The sequence below is a fragment of the Eretmochelys imbricata genome, chromosome 6 (genome assembly GCF_965152235.1).
Source record: "Eretmochelys imbricata isolate rEreImb1 chromosome 6, rEreImb1.hap1, whole genome shotgun sequence".
NCBI classification, from domain to species: Eukaryota; Metazoa; Chordata; order Testudines; family Cheloniidae; genus Eretmochelys; species Eretmochelys imbricata.
Window position 1 is genome coordinate 29580229 of NC_135577.1, and position 21955 is coordinate 29602183.

At 43.8% G+C, this 21955-nt stretch overlaps 1 protein-coding gene across 6 annotated transcripts in view; it reads right to left on the minus strand.

Moving 5' to 3' along the window:
• KCNC1 (potassium voltage-gated channel subfamily C member 1) overlaps window positions 1–21955 on the minus strand; it is a 156415-nt gene that overhangs the window by 16647 nt on the left and 117813 nt on the right. For 4 of the 6 annotated variants that reach the window (XM_077820053.1, XM_077820057.1, XM_077820055.1 and 1 more), the window contains one exon: window positions 3562–4495. In XM_077820053.1, the coding sequence (XP_077676179.1) occupies window positions 3562–4495 (934 nt within the window). Of the gene's footprint in view, window positions 1–2308; window positions 2311–3561; window positions 4496–21955 lie in introns of all 6 variants that reach the window. The other 2 variants (XM_077820054.1, XM_077820052.1) reach the window with 2 other exon arrangements.

Sequence of the window (21955 nt, forward strand, 5' to 3'; positions counted from 1 at the left end):
CTGCGACCAGTTTGTCACTGGTTTAGAGCCACCTTGCATTAGTGGCATCAGTTAAAGCTCTTTCCCCCCCCCCCGCCCCGCCCCGCCCCGATGGTTCAATTTAAGCCAGGGCCAGACAGCTGAGAATCAAGGAACCGTGAGCTCAGGTCCAGTGGAGAATCACTGCCTTTATGTGTAAATGATTAACCCAACACTTGAATGTTCTGTCATGGGCATTTCCTAGGAGAGACTCCATTGCATAGCTCATCTCTTGTCTACATCAGTAGCACTTCCAGTAGAGCAGGGCAGAAAATGGGAGGAGAAATAATGGCATGTTCACAATTTCCCCCTCATTTTTCTTAACATTTTTGAAATGTTCTGACCAGTTCCAGTTTCCACTTAAGAGCACCCCTGTGTGAACGATGGAGTCCCAGACCATGAATGGCCAGAAAGCCATGTCATCACATAAAAGGAGCTATTCAGAGTCATAGACTAGGGGCTAACTTCTGCTTTCAGGGTCAGCCTGAGTAAAGATATCAACCTCAGACGTCTGTTGACTTCAGTGTGTTGCATGCACAAGACTGAGTACAGCATTTGGTCCACTGCATGCTTCTGAATCTGCCAATAAGAGGGCCCTGTTCTGTAGGCGGCTACTGTAATAGGTGGAACTATTTCCCCCGTTTCACCATCTTGTGAGTTTTTATCACATTGCTATAAAAACAGCATACATAACTGTACTTGATATCTCAATCATAAGCAACTAAACAGGCTATATGTTAAAGAATATGTTATTTGTCTTGTATCTCCTACAAAGTTCTATGAAACTGTACTGGAGTTTAACAGATAGAAATTGAAGGGAAAACATATGGATTGGGGTGGATCTCTTGCTAGAGACATTAGCACTAAATAATCCATTTTGGGTTCCTGGTTAATCCCGGTTGTCTGTAACTAGGCAGTGTGACTAATCCAAAGGTTTTACAGTATGTAGAACATTCATTACTTGCACATTATGGATTTCCACAGAATGCTGAGACTCTCGCTAAGTTTCACACACAGAACAGTACCTAGGAGTACATGATTACTCTAGAAAGTGAGTATCAAGATGGATTCATGCACTGGTCTTTCTGATTTGCAGACAAGGCTGTGCAGAGCTTGCTTTTAACAGCACGCCTCTGATCTGATCTGATTTTCCTGTCAGTGGTGCATAGTGGTGATCAGGATCAAAACTCCAGTAACATGGTTATGGAGCCCATCTCCATCAGTTGAAGTACAAATGTGTTATAGGGCTGCTGAAAATATATATATGTACTCTTTTAATCAATTATTGCAGAAATGGATAATTTGCTGTCACTATCCGTACTTCATAGGTACTGTAGTAACAGCTCACATTAGAGCACTCATGGTGACAAAACAGTTCCACATTGAACCAAAGTTACACGTATTCTCAGGATACCGGTGTGGAGTTGAATTGAACTCGCAGAGTTCTTGGGTCCCAAGTCCTCAAAAGTTCAAGGACCAGGATATGTTATTGGAGGAACTTAAAGCAAGGGACTTCTGGGTAAGAAGTCATTCTCTAGTTCTCCACTAAACCACTCCGAGTCTGGTGTCTCCCTGCCCACATAACAACTGGGTAGCTGGAGTGACATTCAGTTGTGACCCACCATTTTCTGAGTGCCCTCTTTTCCTCCTGATTTATAGAGCCACAAAGCATCTACTCATGAGGAAGTTACTTCCTTGCCTGGAGATGACTTTGTGATAAGCATTTGCAACCTGAGGGGAATGGACAGATCAAACCGTATGTGTGCATGAAGGGTAAAACAGTAAAGAGACAGTCTATCACATGGTGTGCGGTCGACCTAATGCAATGGGAGAGTTTTAAAACAGAAAAGAAAAAAAAATGAAAGCTCTTTACCATCTAAATGAATTTTACATAGTTGCATAAAAGGAAAAAACAAAAACAAAAAACCCAAAGTCACCATCCACTTCCTTCCACTTTTCAGAAATTAGCACTGGCATCCTAAAATTCACACACAAAGGAAGGTCTCACTTCCTTTGTGCTTCTTTCAATGACATCAACATGCATGGCTATGAGATGAAGAGACAATATCTCACCCATGAGGAGTGACAAAGCAGAATTTTCTTCAAAGTAAAAAATGATAAGAACAGAAGACCATCATAGGTGAAAGCTAGTTCTTTCAAAATGCCTCTTTGTGACTAAAGCTCAGTCAGAATCACTCTATTGGTGACCTGTTTCATCTAACACAATACATGCTGAGGGAAGTATTTTGTAACAGGCTGAAGAATGCACACTGTACAGCTGGGCTGGAACCTCTACCAAAATGGTTATGGTGGTATTTTAAGTGTGAGCTGCTTTGAATTTACTGTTTCCATACAGTAAATAAATAGATGATATTCCACAGGTAGAGTAGATTATGGGGTAGAATCATCAGATTGGAGCCCTGTAATTTTATGCTATATGTGAGGATTCTCATAAAACTGAGATAGTCCCATAATTAACCACTAGCCATGGGATATTATAATATATTCCATGGTGACTAGTATTTCTCCCCAAATGTAATTAGTATGAAATTATAATGTTACTCTCATTGGGGTTTTCTTCTATTGCTGACATGAATCCATATAATTAAAAAATAAGACTACCCTGTTGTGAGATTATCACTCATTGCTGTTTAGTACAAATTTGCCAGAAACGACCAGTATTATCCCTTTTCCAGTCAACCTTTACTACTAAAAAGTTGAAAGAGCTGTAGATCATCAACCCATGCTTTCATGAGGAGCAAATATGTTTTAGCTACTGTAGTTCAAAACTCTTCATAACTCGAAATGCTAAGCTCTAGTGTAATATAGAATGGGTTGGTTTGCATGCTATGGAGTTAACATCCTTACATCTATAATTGTCTCCTAGTGAGTCATTTTGTGTTAGTGTCAAGAATTTAAGCTATTTTTCTACTTTGCAGTTAATCATCTGAAAGAGATGGGATTGCCTTGTGAATATGCATGTTGGTGTAGTCGTCCCTCCAATTTAGTAGGCACCTAGTTTCTTTAATCAGATGCACAATACCTGCCATTTAAAAACAGCTGAAGGGTCACAGCTGGAAACAAATTAAAAAACATCTGGCTTTTTCAAATTCTGACCCCGTTGTGTCAGAAATCTCTGTAAGAGCTGCATACTCAGCTCCTGCACTGCTAGGAAGCATTCCGCTCTCAGGTGCCTCCATGATGCACTATAGAGTCCAGCAACATGGCTGTAGAATGCTAAAATTTTTTTCCACTAGATGTAATTGCTCTTCAAAAATATCTTGAACCATGTATTCCCTTGACCAGGACCAAAGTTAAGGCTCCTGGAGTATGATCTCATCCTTAATTTTGCTGAGCAGCCTCCCCTGCGCCATTTGTCCCCGCAACCTAGACTTCACACATGATATTCAATGTGTGGTGGTGGGACTATAATGGATAAATGTGCTACCCATTGCTCTAAGAAAGCAGTCTGACTGAATCTTAAATCTCTACAAGGTATGGAGGTTAAAGGTCAGATGGACATTCCTCTAAGAGGTTTCCTACCTGCTCTGTTAATTTCTAAAATTTCTTCTTGGGCCAGTGGGCATGTGTCGCTCTGAGTACTGTGGTGTGGAGAGTTTACGACAGATTTACAATAATTGGGGGATCCCAGCTGGGGTGGCCTCGGGATATGCTTCTTTTTTTTCTTTGGTAGCTTCTGCTTAGCCATAGCTAAGGAGTAATACATTCCGAAATTGTTCACAATGACGGGGACAGGCATGGCAATGGTCAGCACACCTGCAAGAGCACAGAGAGCCCCCACCAGCATGCCTGACCAAGTCTGCGGATACATGTCTCCATAGCCCAGGGTAGTCATGGTGACAACAGCCCACCAAAAGCCGATGGGGATATTTTTAAAGTGTGTATGTTCACTGGCACTAGGATCATTGGGTTTAGCACCTATTCTCTCAGCATAGTAGATCATTGTGGCAAAGATTAAGACGCCCAATGCCAAGAATATGATGAGCAGCAAGAATTCATTTGTGCTGGCACGGAGAGTATGTCCCAGGACCCGCAGCCCCACAAAGTGGCGGGTCAGCTTGAAAATTCGCAGAATTCGCACAAACCGGACTACTCGTAGGAAGCCCAGGACATCCTTAGCAGCTTTGGAAGACAGGCCACTGAGTCCAACCTCCAAATAGAAAGGCAGAATGGCCACAAAGTCAATGATGTTCAAAGAGTTTTTGATAAATTCCACCTTGTTTGGGCAGAAAGTGATTCTCATCAGGAACTCAAATGTAAACCAGACCACACAGACCCCTTCGATATAGGTCAGAAAGGCCTCAGTCTCCGCTTCCCTGTAGTGTCGCACGTGGGTGTCGTTGCCAGTGAATTCAGTCTCTGTTTTGTTCACGATGGGGTTAAATCTCTCGTGGGTCTCGAGGCAGAAGGTGGTGATGGAGACCAGAATGAAGAAGAGGGAGGCGAATGCCACGTACTGTTGAAGAAAAGTCACAAGAGAAATGTTAAACGGTAGATAAGGTACAAGGGATTTATTTCTGAAACATACAGAAAGCTGTTGGATTATGACAACTGAAGGTGTTAACAGCTGTAGTGCCTTCTACCTGTAGATTTAAGACATCACGCTTCATCTGCAAAGACAATCATTCAAGCAGGCTCTGATTCCTTAAAGCACTTAAGCATATGCTTACATTTAAGCATGCACTTAAGTCTTATTGACTTGTATGGAACTTAAAGTTAAGCACATGCTTAAATGCTGCCCCAAACAGGGATGCCTTCCTGAATTGGGTCTCAGTGACTGCTGAAGTTACTGATGGAAAAGACCCACTAGCTCTCAGAATCCACTTGCTCTAAAGTGCAAGATGTACAGTGGCTGCCATAAAAAAGTCAACATTTATTAACAGTTACCACTGTCTTTTGTGTGAGGTGTAACAGTTATTTCCTATTCTAAGTTTAAGGAGCAATTGTGGCATTCCAGATCTCACTGTGTGGTAGCTGCTGCTAAATGTTGACATTAACGGTGGCTTCTGCAGGTCCCCAAAAGAGGGCAGTGTCTGATATTACAGAATGATGGGCAGCAATTTTCCATTTGTTTGTGCTGAAGATACACGGCCTCACCAGAGCCAGCAAAACATGCAGAGGACTGGCCACAAGTCACACTAACACCTACTATTGTAAGAGTCTCCACAATTAAACCCCTCAGCCATCTTTTCCAAACCTTTCCCAGAAAGAGAGAGAAATACAGGGCCAGATTCTCAGCTGGTATGAATTGGCACAATTTCATTGGCTTCAGTGGAGTGGCGTCCAGTTACATTGGCTAAGGATCTGGTCCATTACCTTGTTTCCCGTCAGAATGTGAGCATGCATTCGAAAACCAGATCATTTTTTTCCAAGCTGCTACATGGTTTCTTGTTTAATCATGTCACAGTGAAGGTGGGAACGTCCTCCCAAGGCCCTGGGAGAGTTTGAATATTTGTTTTATCCACTTTTGCTCTCTCTTATCCCAGCTTTATCACTGGATGTACTCCTGATTTATGCCAATGTAACTGAGTAGAGGATGAGACCCAAAATGTACAACTCTCAATAACTCCACTTTCTCTGCCTAATCCCCATCAGGCATTTTAATTGAGCAATTAAATAAATCAATACAAAACACCCTTTCCCCACCCCAAGAATCTGCATGCATCTAATAATGTTCTTTGTATGTCAGTAATGGAAGCATCTCTTTGTAGATGCTGGAGATCTGTCTTCCTCAAGTTCAAGGTGTCTACATGTAGTGATCCCTTGACTAAGCAAGACACACAGGATACTTTCAACTGTGCCCGAAAGGACATATGCAACTGTATCAGTTTAAGAGCTATCCAAAGAAAATGTAATGTCCTTGTATTACTTTTATCAAGCAATGTAATCAAAATAGGAATTCAGTGGGGTTGGTTTGGTTTGTTTATCGGATACCTGGCCAATACCACAGGGTCAGCTAAAAGAAATAGCTGCCAAAGGAATATACCTTTAAAAATAGTATCTGTGTCATTCTACAAGGCTAGCCTACAATCAACTACTGTGTATTCTTAGTGTGTAGCTAGTACAAAATTACACTTGACCTTCACGGTTAGTAAACAAAGTGAAAAGCAAATATTTGTCTCTACGAACTTCTTGGTACAGAGAGCAAACTGAACTGTTTGCAGAGGGGTAGGGGCCAAGCTAGCTTGTGCTGGGATTTTCTGCACTCCAAAAACAGGGGACCTGATTCTGCTGTAGACGAGATCAGAGTCCAGCCCAGAGCCACTGACATTAGTCTTGGTGCTGAAACAAAGGATGATCCACCCCCTTCTTTCTCAAACTATCATTAGTTGTATTATGGTGGCACTGAGAGGCCCCCTCTGTGCTTGGTGCACGGACAGACACCTGACAAAGACTTTACAATCTAAACAAACGGATTAGCCCCATTTTACAGTTAGGGAACCAAGGCAGTGTAACTTGCCAAAGGTCACACAGGAACTCTGTGGCAGAGCTTGGACTAGAACCCAGATGTCCCATAATCAGGAGGCCATTCTCCCTTTCCTTGCACCGCAATATCTCACCTACATTTTCTTGTAATATTTCCATTAAGTCTAGAAGAACTGAAAGTAGCATTCTGTGGTTCAGTGATTGTTACTGATTGCTTCCATACCCCTCATGGAAAAGGTCTTATGTAAGGAGTGATCTAAGAAACCATCTTAACAGCTGAATGTAGCTGCCAGGACTGTAGTTTGCTGTCAGGAAGAAGAGTGATCTAAAGGTTAGAGAAAAGAACGGGGATTCAGGACTTGTCGGTGTCTATTTCAGCCTCTGCTATAAATTGGTGTGACTTTGGCTAAGGTAAGTTCTCTGTGCCTCAGTTTGCCCATCTGTAAAATGGTTAAGGTAATGAGTGAATTGACTCCAAGGAAAGTTTTGAGTTTTGCAAAGTGCTTTGAGATCCTAGATAAAGAGGCAAAAGCACTGCATACACTTTGGAGTTTGCTTCGCTGGCTTTACCTAGCATCAGAATCCTCCCTGGAAAATAAACCACAGGCTCTTCTAAGGGCTCAAAAGCTGAGATTTGCAGTGCAGTATTTGCGACACTCACATGTATAAATATAATTGAACATCACATAGGCCTGGGTAGGATTAAAACAACAAACAACCCCCCTTCCCTCCACCTTTCATAAAGAAATTGGGAAAATATTTACCCTGGGCTCAGATCCTGTCTGCTAAATTTCAGCCTGGAGCAAATTTTTACCCCTGAGTTATAGACCCATGAGAATAAGAGCTTCTGAAAGGAAGGCTGACACATCTGTAATACTGGAAGCAGAAGCACACATTTCTAAAGCAGAGACGGGAACAGCACACCATCTGATTTTATTAAAATAAAGCCATTATGCTTTTTAACGGATTCACGAAGGAGGCCCTTCAAACAGATGTAAAATGCAGTGTGCCTCCTGACGTGCTTGAGTAACTCCTATGAGCCAGTGTTTGCTGCATAGGACAACCTTCAGCATGACCTCCTTGCACAGCAAGAATCATTAGAAGTGACGATTTCTTGTATTAAAGAGAAGAAACAACCAAATCTGACAAGGCGTTTAAAGCCGCTGCAGTGACACACACTAGCAGTGTTGTTGGGAGATAACGTGACACCAATAAGGTCTCCCGCTATTCGTTCCTGCAAATGCATGTCATGGCTTCCTGATAGAGCCAACAGTTCTCAGCCTGTCTTTCAGCAGAGCTCTCAAGCATGTGCTGTAAGTTAAGCATGTGCTTTAGTCCATTCTTGTTCGGCAAAACACAACACACTTTAATGTGGATAGATTTACGCACCTGCTTAAAGTTCAGCCCAAGCTTCAGTGATTTGCTGAATTTGAACTGGGGTCTCAGTATTTTGGGTCTTCACAAAGGCTCATAAAAAAATCCTGTAGGGATAACATGATGATCAACCTCCCTCCCCTACCCCACTGGTTACCACTGTACATTGTTATAATTACTGCCTTATAGCATTACCAGCAAGGCTGTCCTATAACTCATGTTTGAAAAAAATACTCCGTAATGATCTCATTCCTGTTGGTAGTTAGTTGCTTTGAAATCAGATTGGATTTTAAGGGGCTGGTTTTTAAAAAGCAGCCTTCCCTTCTGCAGTTCATGTTTTGTGCCATAATAACACACGTATGCAAGAGATAGGATTTGTATGCAGAATAGCCATTTGGACAGATGCATCCTGAACATGGTGGGTTTGGTTCTCAATTACAAAAAGGCTCCTTTATACTACCCAGGCCCCTGTAAACTTCCAGAGGGGGGTCTAATGGGACATTGGTGTAAATGAGAATCAGGCCTGAAAACTCGATCGCCTGCATGCACGACCAATGGCATTTATTACCTGCTCATCTCCGATACAGATTTTTAGACACTCAAGGTGGAATAGCTGGCAAGACAGTGGCTGATGCAAAAATGGCAGAAATTGGAAGGAAAGAACCACTATTGTCTTCTTCTAAATGTTCTTATACATGAATTAAGTGCTATCTGTAAACTATACTTACCAAAGTGCAAACATAATCTGATCTCCCCAAATGCAATGCAGTATTGTCTTCCATGGACCAGTAGTATTCAATGCTATCAAAGGAACTGCAAGGGAACCCCACATTTCCCTCCTACCACAAAGGCTAACAGCTGCTCTTATCTGATGTCTGACACTACGGTGGCCTTATTTTCAGAGATGCTGAGCCCATATAAATCCCATTGAAGCCAATGGGAGCTACATATGCTCAACACCTTTGAAAACCAGGCCATAGCCCTTTATTCACTGATAATTCCCTCTCCTATTGTCTATCCTGTGAGTTTTCTAATTTTCTTTCTTTCCATTTTATAGTAGAATAACTCTTCTTCACTGTCTCTAAACAGGGTGGGCCAGAAGAGTGGGAATTTTGTCATGTGCCCTTGAGTTATGCAATGGAAACTAACGTTTTTTGATACTTAAAGAAAGTACCGAAAGTGTCGGAAAGTGATCAAAGCTCTTTTATCTGCTTGGACACTTGCCACATGAGAAGGATTCCTGCTGACACTGGAGATGCTGCTGCTGACGCTTTCATACCCAGGAGAGTGAAATCTGAGATTTTCCTAAACTGCAGATGGGGAGATGAATTGAGAGGAGGCCTTAAAAGAGAAATTTGCATGAAAATGTAAATAATGCAAAATGTTTACACTTTGGAGGGGAAAAAATGACAATCCTGAATAATCTCTGATTATAGCGGGCCCAAAATTGTCATGCAAATAGTCCAATGAGGCTATTTTAAGAGAAGTACAGAATGAGCTTTCTGCTGGCCCTTTTAAGGGGAGTTCATCGCTATCTAATTTATTTGGCCTCCTGATTTTAAACAAAAAAAAGCGCTCTCAAACAGCCTGATTCTCCATTGCCCTGCATCTTACCGAGTCAATTATGCCAGTGCAAAGTGGGTGTAAAATGCTGCCCAGATCAGAACAATATGCTTTGTTTTGCACAGTGGGAAAAGACAACAAAAGGTGAGAGGCAACAGAGAGCCATGGCTAGGTACTCATGATTAATGAGCACAGCATCTCTCCACCCAGCATGGAGAGAGAATGAAAAACCAGTGGAATTAACACTAATAAGCCTCTTAATGCAGGCTCATTATGCAAAAAATCGGAATGTTTGATTAGGCAATAGCATATGGCCAGGTGCGACTGTCTAGTGCTGGAAATGGCCCTTGGAAACAGTAATATAACCTGCAGTAGTTCCAGTCTTGCAGGCAAGAAGTCTTTACTTTTGCTTATTTTTAAAACAGAAACTTTGTTATTCAGTAGAATTCCCCCTGCAGGACAGGTGGATCCTAAGACAGAAAGGCAGTGAAGGGCAGGGAATAAGGCACTGTACTGGGACTCAGGGGACCGGGGCACTATTCCTGGCTCTGCCACCGACCTGCTGTGTGACCATGAGCTAGTCACTTCATCTCAGTTTCAAACTCAGTTGCTTTGGAGTTTGTTAAAAATGGTTTCCATGGTTCTGTTCATGACTTAGGCCTCACTTCTGCTAGGGACTGAAGCTCATGCCTAATTTTAAGTGGGTGAAATAGTCCCACTGAAATCTCAAGATACATTGAAGTCAACGTGACCATTCACGTACCTAGAGTTAGATATGTGTTTTAAGTACCTGGTTGAATAGGGGCCATGACTGTAAAAGTGAGCAAAAGCAAGGATCTTGTTGAAAAGCAATCTCTGCAGCTGTGAGACCTTTATTAAGAAACAACAGAATGAAAACAGCTTTGGCGTTTCTTTGCACATAGTGCTTATTAAGAAGCTGGTAATACTTAAAGGGAAAAAAAAGTCCAGTCTTGCGCTTGTAGGTGTGAATTCTATAACAGCATTACCTAGCAGTGTAGCCAGGTCCTGTTCTGTGAGGAGTGCACAGGCCAGTAGTGATTAGCTTGATCTTTCTTTCTTTGCCTCAATGTCAGTTCATTGGAAAGAATCAATACAGCCACTCACTTCAGTGAGCACAGTATTTCAGTCATAGGGCTGTTCAAATTTATGTTATTGTGCTGAGATCTAACAAAGAACTATGCTTACAAATAGACAAAGCCCTTGCTAGAGGATACGAAGACCACAACTCTCACAGGAGCTAATGGATGCAAGGATTATGTAATGTTGAAAAAACAGAATACAGATTGCAGGAGGTATCTCTGATTGCTTTAGGGAAAGTAGCGATCAGATGTGAAACAGCATGTGAAAAAATGTACAGTCAACTGTGGGAAAGAGGTTTGTTATTTCTAAATTCTGTGTTTCAACAACAACAACAACAAAAAACAGAAGTGGATGGATCCCTTGAGCACAAACGCTAATGTGCAGCTAGAGGATACATGTGCTGGCATGGTGACTCTTGGGACATGCAAAACTTCATTAAAATTGGAAGACTGGCTTGTGCAATACCAGCCCAGTACCGCATAGTGAACCAAAGTGGTCAAGAAGTCAAGCACTGGAGCTGACTTTTCTGATTCCCAAGCAAGGGATGAATTGATCCAATCGTCCATCATCTGTTTTGACTAGGACAGGCTTAGCCTCATGGTCTAATGACAACCCTGTGCATTGCCACATAGGGAATGTGGCTTCTGGTCTCAAGCTTTGTTACTACCTCCCTGGGCTGGTTGATGCTGGGAACACTGCAGAGACAGTAGGGTTTGGGAGGAAAGGAACTTTTCACATTGCTATCTAGCAACCCTGGAAGGACAATTCCCATCACAACAGAGACAGGTTTCAGAGGGAGACAGGCCCCCAGACTTCTTCAGCCAGACATATTGGTCAGCTTGATTCTGAGCCTTTGAAGAAGAAGAAGTAAGAGGTGGAGGGATGAAAGGGAAAATGGGAAGATTCCCATCTCTTGAAAATACTGTGTGGGACCACTGCCTTCTCTGTATACGATTCATATCAGTCAGAAGGGCTGTAAATATCCACATGACACTGTGTCCATAAAAACATTATTTAGACAGTACTGTCCAATGCAATAGCAATACATCAGTTGGGAAAAGTATATAAAGCTGCATGCTTCAGGGCATAAGCCAAACAACTGGTGGGGTCAGAAAGAAATTTCCTCGAGGGCAGTTTATTCCATAGCTGTCCACTAGAGGTTTCTTGCACCTGCCTCTGAAGTATCTGACGCTAGCCACTGTCAGTGACAGAATACTGCACTAGCTGGAGCATTGGTCCAGAGAGGCAATTCCTATGTTCATTTTCTATTTTTAAAAATGCCAGATCCACTAGGTGATATGTCTGTTTTAAAAATTATTATTGTTACATTCTCCACTGTTCTGTTGCACTGACTCGTGGTAGTGGCATTCTTAGTGATGCTTGTCAGGAACTTGACTCATCACCTTTATTCTGGCGCCTATTTTATCCTCTGAGAAAGTCCCACTTACTCCCTCGTACTCGTCACCGGTTCTTTACTCTGTCTATGAGAAGAGCAAAGCAGTTTTTGCACAATCTTTTGACTAGTGAAGGGGGTTCCTCACTAGAAGTGGACAGAATCCTCTTGGCAAAACACACCTGCCTGGCCCTGGGTTTTATCACACTCATGACACTCAGACCCAGTTTGTTGAGCGATTTGCTATGGGTTAGAGACAAGTTTTATTTTTCTGGTTTTGCATCAAAATCAGCCAAATTCATGGTGTCTGCTGGTTTCTTATAACATGCAGCCAGGGGAAACTGTCTCTGACTGAGTCTCATGGGGAGCTTCTGAGTTCATTCGAACTTGAAAAGCAAAGGGTCACTGGCCTACAGAGGGGAGAGTATTTACATGCACCTCTGAAATCACTGGGTTTACAGAGCTCTGCTTCACGCAGGCAGCAGTGCCTTAAGAAGTGCAGAGCATCTCTGCACCAGGCCTTTTTCTCCTTGAGGGCTAGAGTGTGACTTGGACTGTGTGCCTGTGCAGGTGGTAAAAAAAACCCTGTTTGGCCCTAAACTGGGGCTACGTGGACCTTAGGTCAGGCTGAGCAGGAGTAAGTACTCCCTCCCTTCCTTCCTTCCTTCCGGGAGGGGTTGCGCAGGAAGCAGTGAGGAATAGGCAGAAACTTTGCTACACCCACCCTCCCTCCTCACTGCTCAAATAGCTGCGCACTGTAAAGGGGGTGTAGTAATGTACTGTTGCTTTTAGCTGTCCAAAGCAAGGAGAGAGCAGGAGAGGAATTGTGACTGCAATATGGGACAGTTGGGATGACGCAGCTTATGTACCATCCCGTGCTGATGGGTGACTACAGATACAATCTAACACTTAGTAAGAGGCACAAGGGACCTCACTGCGTCCATTCTCCAACCCAGATCCAATCACAGCAAAGCATGATGGTGCCACAAGTCTTTTGGAGAGGAGGAATAAACGTTTTTATAGTCTTTCGTGGCCCCTTCTGATTGCTCTTTGGGATGCTTTGCACAGGGGCAAAGGGAATCAAATCATTCCAAATACAGAAAAAGAGGAAAATGAGATCTGATCTCCAGCTACGCTAAAAAGAGCAAACCCCTGGGGTTTTTTGGTAAGAGGAAACACTGCAGCATATGAAACAGTTGTGAATGAACCTTAATAAGAAGACACTTGAAATATGCAATGAGGGCTAATCCTAAATTTAGAGCTCTCTAAACTAATGAGCAAGATTGACTTTGCAGCTTGGTTTTTGAGTCCTGAGGTTTGCTTCATGGGCTGAGTCCTTGTTGCTATTCAGACAATAATGCTGATGCTCTGTGACAAAATAAACAGCTGTCAGAGCTGTAATAGATTTTAATGTATTGAGACTGATTGTCTTATAAACCTATAACAATGTGGGCAATTTACCTGCACATTTTTCATACATCAGCTACCCCAGAAGGCTTAGGAGGTGGGTTGGTGTATAAAACATTGTCTCTGCATGCACAGGACTAAGGGCACATTGTGCAGAAAGCCACATCCCACAGAAAACCCACAGATGTAAGCTCTTTGGGACAGGGATTGGCTCTTACTAAGTGGCTGGCTAGATTGTTCGGCTCAACAGGTAGTGATCAATGGCTTGATATCTAATTGGCAGCCGGTATCAAGCGGAGTGCCCCAGGGGTCGGTTTTGTTCAACATCTTCATTAACGATCTGGATGGTGGGATGGATTGCACGCTCAGCAAGTTCGCAAATGACACTAAGCTGGGGGGAGAGGTAGATATGCTGGAGAGTAGGGATAGGGTCCAGTGTGACCTAGACAAATTGGAGGATTGGGCCAAAAGAAATCTGATGAGTTTCAACAAGGGCAAGCGCAGAGTCCTTCTCTTAGGACGGAAGAATCCCATGCACCGCTACGGGCTGGGGACCAACTGGCTAAGCAACAGTTCTGCAGAAAAGGACGTAGGGGTTACCGTGGACGAGAAGCTGGATATGAGTCAACAGTGTGCCCTTGTTGCCAAGAAGGCCAGTGGCATTTTGGGATGTATAAGTAGGGGGATTGCCAGCAGATCGAGGAACGTGATCATTCCCCTCTATTCGATATTGGTGAGGCCTCATCTGGAGTACTGTGTCCAGTTTTGGGCCCCACACTTCAGAAAGGATGTGGAAAAATTGGAAAACGTCCAGCGGAGGGCAACGAAAATGATTGAGGGGGCTGCGGCACATGACTTATGAGGAGAGGTGGAGAGAACTGGGCTTATTCAGTCTGTAGAAGAGAAGAATGAGGGGGGATTTGATAGCAGCCTTCAACTACCTCAATAGGGGTTCCAAAGAGGATGGAGCTAGACTGTTCTCGGTGGTGGCAGATGACAGAACAAGGAGTAATGGTCTCAAGTTGCAGTGGCGGGGGTCTAGGTTGGATATTAGGAAACGCTATTTCACGAGGAGGGTGGTGAAGCACTGGAATGGGTTACCGAGGGAGGTGGTGGAATCTCCAGCCTTAGAGGTTTTTAAGGCCCGGCTTGACAAAGCCCTGGCTGGGATGATTTAGTTGGGGTTGGTCCTGCTTTGAGCAGAGGGTGAGACTAGATGACCTCCTGTGGTCTCTTCCAACCCTAATCTTCTGTGATTCTATGATTCTATGTATTTGTACAGCTCCTAGCACAGTGGGGCCCTGCTCTCACTTGGAGCCTCAAAACATGATTATAATACAAATGATAAATAACAATAAGATTCTCCCTTGGAGCTGTAGGCCAAGATTTTCATAAGTGACCAGTGATTTTGGATTCCTCAAATTCTGGGCGCCCAACTTGAGACACTTTAAAGGAGGCTTGATTTTCCAGAAAGAGTTGAGCAGCTGCTCTCTGAAAATCTAGCTCCTTCATGGTGTCAGGGTGAGCACTCAACAACTGAGACACCCACAAACCACTAATCACGTTTGAAAATCTTAGCCTTTGTTGGTCATTAACCACAAGCTCCTATTCTATCATGGCCGGGTTCAAAGTCACTAGAAATCAATGTGGTAAAACTTGTACTGACTTTGTTGAGCTGAATGAATCTGGTGCCAGTACATTGTGCAAACGAACCTGAGAATGGTCACCGGCTTGGGAGAAGTAAGATTGGCTTATTTAATTTGTTTTTAATATGAGAACATTTGCAAAGGAGGGCATGATCGCCATGTGAGTCTGGAAGCTGCAAGCAGGAAGTCTAATGGGGGAATCAGGAAAACATCTTCCCCTCATGATATAGTATAGCACAGTTAAGCACCAATGGCCACTCACATCTTTCTCTAAAGCATCCAGCATTGGATGACAGGACACTAGCTGAGATGGACCATTGATCTGTTCTGGCATTTCCCAGATGTGTTCATTTTTATGTGTCCATGTTCCTATTTTCATCACAATAAAGCATTTAAAATGAAATCAATCAATCAATGCATTCTGATTTTTTACCTTATTATGATCTGTATTACAGTAAAAGCTAGAGGCCCTCGCTGAGATCAGGCACCCTGGTGCTAGTTACTCTACATACACACAGTCTGTGACAGTCCCTGTCCTCAAGAGGTGGCAAATTAAATACACCACACAGACATTTTTAAATGCATCTTTTATGTAGAGATCATATTGAGGATTCTGAAGTTGGGATTAGTTAAAGGGAGGGCAGTCTTTTTAAATCTGAAATCATTTTGTGAATGAGAGATTAGGGTGGAAATCTCTCAGCCAGTAAAGACAATGAGGAAAGGAAAGACAATGATTTAGACATGCCACTCAACAAATATTCTTTCTATTCTCGTGGATGACAGTTTTCCAAGACCTAACTCTTGTCTATTGGTCTATAAAGTTCTGTTTCCTTTATGCGCTTAGATGTGCACGGATCTATAATGGTATCTTGCTGATAACTTTTATTTTTTAAATAGATGCTGGGCAGCTTGATTGGAGGCTTTTATTTTTTTAAAATCAAACAATCTGTGATAATTTGGTTTTACAATCACAGACCAGTGGTGACTTTTCCTCCTTAATCCCAAGCTGTGTGCCTCACACAGCGAGATTCTTGTTATAGAATCTTGTCGTCTACTTTACAGCCTGCAAGCAAGATCACTGCAGACCCACTACAGATGGCCACTGTAGTATGTATAACCTTGAGAGGGTCAAACCACTTTCAGTGTTTGTTCGGAGCAGTGGCCCTTTTTCTTTTGTTCATTTGTCTTCACGGTACAGCAAAACGGAAGCACTCATAGGCACAATCACGCAGGGAAAGAGCATGGGAGCCTCCATGACCCATCAATAATAATACAAGCTAACAAAACAAACAGGAAGTCATAGGATTCCTTGTTGAATGCACTTCTAGCTCTAATTATACTCTTATTAAACTGATTAAGCAACACTAACAAACACGAGGTTTCTTCAGGGGGTGCAGACTGGCTTTAAATATTATGGCTGCCTTTGCTGGTGCAGCTAAGGGGCCAGCATGTCAGACTGAAGCAACTCAGTGGGTCACAGTGCTTCGTATTGATTCCAGAGGCGTAGTGGTGCATTGAATCCAGATGCAGCTCCGTCGACCCTAGTGTAGGTGCAGCTGCTGCTTCTATCTGAGTTTGGTCAGCCTGGCACCATGCTGGCATTTCACTGTGAAAAGCAGGTGGCAGCTGGACACCAGGAGAACTGGGCATGGGTGGATTGACACCAAAGTGAAAGGGTAGAGCTGATGTGTACTAGGGATGCTTCCACCTTGCTCTCAGAGAGAGCGTGTAGGTAAAGGAATAGACAGTCGTACAGGCTAATCTATACAGACAGACAATGGGGGAAGGAAGCAAGAGAAACACGGGGATGAAAAGAAAGTGGAGGAGTGAGGACAATGCAGTGAGGAGAGAAAAGACAGAATTAGAAGGAGGCGACACAATTCATCATTGTTCTGAGACTCCTTTGCATCTGCGAGGCTAATGCAACGGGGCTACAGAGCAGCTGCAAGCCTCCTCTAGAAAACACTCCTGGATCCGAGAACCCTGTACAAAAGTGGAGAGAAAACTCTGTGCCACAGCTGACCCCAGCAGTGTTCTGGGGTCGGACAAGTGAAGGTGGGGCACAGAAAGCGGGGAGCATGGCCAGGGCATTGCTGCGCTCTGGTGATTCTGTGCTCCTGCAAAGCCCACTGGGGTCAATGCAACAGGAGGTTAGGGCAGCCCCAAGGGCTCCCTAACTTGTGTGGGGTCTGCACTGGTTCATACCGTCCTTGAATATGAGGGGCACGAACTTCCTCCCCTGTGTTCCTGTACTGAGCTGTGCACCAGCCAAGGGTTGAATCTAGCTCTGGAAAGGTTGGGAAGAGACAAGACAAGAGGAAACAATCCATTGCCTCTAAAACAGCTGGCCTCATCTTGTCAATTAGAGCCAGGGGGTGTTGTTGCCTCTAGGAAAAAGAAGTCAGTTCAGTTATGAAGAGCAGGAGTGACAGGGAAGTAACACTTCATGATATATGAAGTACTTCCAACACTTGTACTTTTATAGTGAATCTTGTGATATTTGGTGTTTCTTAAAACCCCAGGTCCTGGAGTCAGGTGATTATGTGGGAATCTTGAGCACTTCCATCTTAAAAATAACACAGTTTCCAGCCCTCCTGGTTGTGGAGAAAAGATTGAAAGCCTTACCACTGAAAGCCCTAAACCCCAAGGCAGATGCAAAGAATCTAAGCTTTTTTATTTTCAGACATCTCATGGTTTTTAAGCCAATCTCATGATTTTTGGGAGTCTGAATTGTGAATTTTGACTAGCTGGGGCTGACAATACTGCATGTGCATCATAGCTGTGTAGAGCTGATTGTCATCATTTTGTGATACACAACACAAAGATACTAATACTACAGTTAGTGAACCACTGGTGAATGGGAACAGCCCCTCTTGCATCAAAAGCTGCTATTCTCTTCTGAGCTGAGCTGGCCTTCAGAGACACTGCAGAGTTGCGGATGCCACCAGACTTGACCTGCCTAGTACTAAAATGTCTATAATTTAGTGATGAGTGTCTTACAGGCAATAAATATATTTTATTTTACACCCACATCTTTCACCAACATTTTTCTAGTTATGGCTTTAGTAGGTCATGCAGTGTTTGTTTTCTTTATTGGATCTACAGTGACTGGCAATCAAATACTGTTTCCAAAGGTAATGGCAGGCTGATAACATCCAAGATGCCAGTAGTTACCCAAGATAGCCAGATACTCTGAAAAGAGAAGGAAACAAACCTATCAAAGAGCCATGTGAAATGGTTTTCTGAGGGGTGAAAACCATGATAAGGTTTCTTAAAGGTGGGAGCATTAAAGATAGGTAAGCAGAGACAATCATCAGAAATCCATCAAGGATATGAAGGACTTCCTTGGAAGGACAGGAACATAAAGGTCTTCACAACACCCCTCTAATATGTGGTACTCACAAGAAGTTAGTCTAATATTAGCTGATTTATATTATCGTCTTCCTTACCTGACTAAACCATCCCTGGTCCCAATGCAGGCCTTTTCCTGCAATATATTTACAACCGCAGCTTTGTTTTCTACTTCTTCACCATATTTTATGAGCACCCAATAAAACATTCCTGTAATAAATATTGCAATAGGATGGCTGGTATGAATATATCACTGACCTCAACTGGATGGGCTCAACACTGCTCAACTCTGTGTCAGGGGCCCTATGTTCCCAAAATAGCTGTCCAAGTCGTCTTCTGTGCAAGAGGAAGAGGCCAATGCTTTTTCAGGTCTGTCCCTGCAGCCAGTGTGAGGTGCAGCAAAAGTGATAACCTTCAAGTTCCTAGATGACCACAGGTGTGCTATAATAGTTCAAAATTACAGGGGTCTACCTTTAATCAGTTACCCATTTTACTGTTAAAGCAACAGAAAAAGACAACGAATATGTAACTCTCCAACTAAGGCTTTCTCTGTTGCACTAGGACAGCTCATACATCCAGGCTGACACAGAATCCCACCTGAGATTATGCCTTTAATTATGCATGTTTTGAGTGACTTAAATTAATTCTCTATTTCTAATATTAATGATGAAATAACTTCTTAAAATCCAACTCCTGCAGCCTTTGCATGGCAGCTCTCAAAGCATCATTTTTCACATACTCCACCTGGCTGAGCGAGGAAATGTGGGTATTTCCCAGTCTTTGCTTTCAAGTGCCTGAGGCAGTGGCGTATTAACGCCTAGGCTGACAAATTTGCAGGGGCGGCAAACTTTTAATAGCAGCCAGAGGCTGCTTCCCCCACTGCTGGTTTGTGCCCTCTGCCCCTGGCCCTGCCCCAACTCCACCCCTTCCCTGCCCCCATTAGTCCCCTTCCCCAAATCCCCTCTCCAGCCCCTCCTCCTCTCCTGAGTGCGCTGCGTTCCCGCTTTTCGCCCCCTCCTTCGCCAACCTGTTTCACGCACAAGCACTGGCAGGGAGCGGGGAGAAGCAGGACCCGGCAGCGCGCTCAGGGGAGGAGGCGGAGCGGAGGCAAGCTGGGCGGAGCGGCAATTATTTCTGGGCCTAGGGGCGGCAAAATCATTAATCCGCCACTGGCCTGAGGTATCATGTTCTGTCAGGTGCAAACTTTAGCTGAGAGAGTTCAAAAACTCTGCAATGTGAACTTGCAAACCAAAGAGTCTTCTCCAAGGTGATTTAATTTGTGCAGGTCCCTGCAATTGTAGGATTCTTCCCCTCTCCTATCCCAGAGACAATTGATGAGAAAACTGATGAGAAAAATTGATGAGAGGCAGTTCACTTGCTGTGGGTGAGTGCCTCCAAGGTCCGACCTAGTTGTGAAACCGATATAGGAACATGCATTACTGGTGAGATTTATGGAGTTCCTAATAGGTGTAACAAAGGAAACATTTTCTTTCTTCTCTCTCTGATTTTATCTTCCTGTCATATTGATTGAGATGACTGACATTTTTCTGCAGTGGGACAACTATCGTCGTTTCTTTCTGATCAGTGCTTTATTGGCACCACTTGGCACAACAAGCTTAGTCCTCTAGCTTCTGAAAAGATTGCTGCCACGAGAAACCCTGGGATCAATTCAATAACGCTAGAACATTTGCATTGTGCAACTTGCTCAAGAGGGACAAAATTCTGCCCTCATGTTCGTCTGGGCAGCCCCATTGAGGCCAGGGGCAAATTCATCCCTGGTGGAACTCCATTGAATGTGGGCCAAGGGGATTATTCCGAAGAGAACGCTGGCAGAATTTGGCCCAAGGGCTACACAGTAAATTTACTGATTTTCAGTGTTTCTGACTGTGAAATAGGGGGATGCAATTGATGGGCCTCCAAAAGCCTATAGACTATAAGGATAGTGGACATGAATCATAGAATCATAGAATATCAGGGTTGGAAGGGACCTCAGGAGGTCATCTAGTCCAACCCCTTGCTCAAAAGCAGGACCCATACCCAATTAAATCATCCCAGCCAGGGCTTTGTCAAGCCTGACCTTAAAAACTTCTAAGGAAGGAGATTCCACCACCTCCGTAGGCAACGCATTCCAGTGTTTCACCACCCTCCTAGTGAAAAAGTTTTTCCTAATATCCAACCTAAACCTCCCCCACTGCAACTTGAGACCATTACTCCTTGTCCTGTCCTCTTCCACCACTGAGAATAGTCTAGAACCATCCTCTCTGGAACTACCTCTCAGGTAGTTGAAAGCAGCTATCAAATCCCCCCTCATTCTTCTCTTCTGCAGACTAAACAATCCCAGTTCCCTCAGCCTCTCCTCATAACTCATGTGTTCCAGACCCCTAATCATTTTTGTTGCCCTTCGCTGGACTTTCTCCAATTTATCCACATCCTTCTTGTAGTGTGGGGCCCAAAACTGGACACAGTACTCCAGATGAGGCCTCACCAATGTCGAATAGAGGGGGACGATCACGTCCCTCGATCTGCTCGCTATGCCCCTACTTATACATCCCAAAATGCCATTGGCCTTCTTGGCAACAAGGGCACACTGCTGGCTCATATCCAGCTTCTCGTCCACTGTCACCCCTAGGTCCTTTTCCGCAGAACTCCTTCCTAGCCATTCGGTCCCTAGTCTGTAGCTATGCATTGGGTTCTTCCGTCCTAAGTGCAGGACCCTGCACTTATCCTTATTGAACCTCATCAGATTTCTTTTGGCCCAATCCTCTAATTTGTCTAGGTCCCTCTGTATCCTATCCCTGCCCTCCAGCGTATCTATCACTCCTCCCAGTTTAGTATCATCTGCAAATTTGCTGAGAGTGCAATCCACACCATCCTCCAGATCATTTATGAAGATATTGAACAAAACTGGCCCCAGGACCGACCCCTGGGGCACTCCACTTGACACCGGCTGCCAACTAGACATGGAGCCATTGATCACTACCTGTTGAGCCCGACAATCTAGCCAACTTTCTACCCACCTTATAGTGCATTCATCCAGCCCATACTTCCTTAACTTGCTGACAAGAATACTGTGGGAGACCGTGTCAAAAGCTTTGCTAAAGTCAAGATACAATACATCCACTGCTTTCCCTTCATCCACAGAACCAGTAATCTCATCATAGAAGGCGATTAGATTAGTCAGGCATGACCTTCCCTTGGTGAATCCATGCTGACTGTTCCTGATCACTTTCCTCTCATGTAAGTGCTTCAGGATTGATTGAACAGTACTGTTATAGAAAGAATGATAATTTATCAACGTAAATCAGAAACCTTTCTGGGAAGTGTAATGGAAAAGGAAGATTAGCCCTTGCTGATCTATTTATGCATCTAGGGATCTGCACAAGAGCTGCTGGGATCTGTAGTTCTAGCATGTATTGCTAGCAGAGGGATGAGGACTCCACATTATCCCATGAGTTCTTATTGGTGGCTTGCTACCACCCCCCAAAAGACCTCTTTGGATTTAGTGTCAGAGAAGTAGCTAGACTTGGCAGTTCCCTGAGTGGGTTTGCTAGCTCAAGATGGAGGCAGAGGCCTTTTTGGAAGGGAAACGAGGTGGCACAAAGCTACTGCAACTTCCTTTGCAATTGGGAGGGAGAGGCAAAGGGTGCCTGCCCAG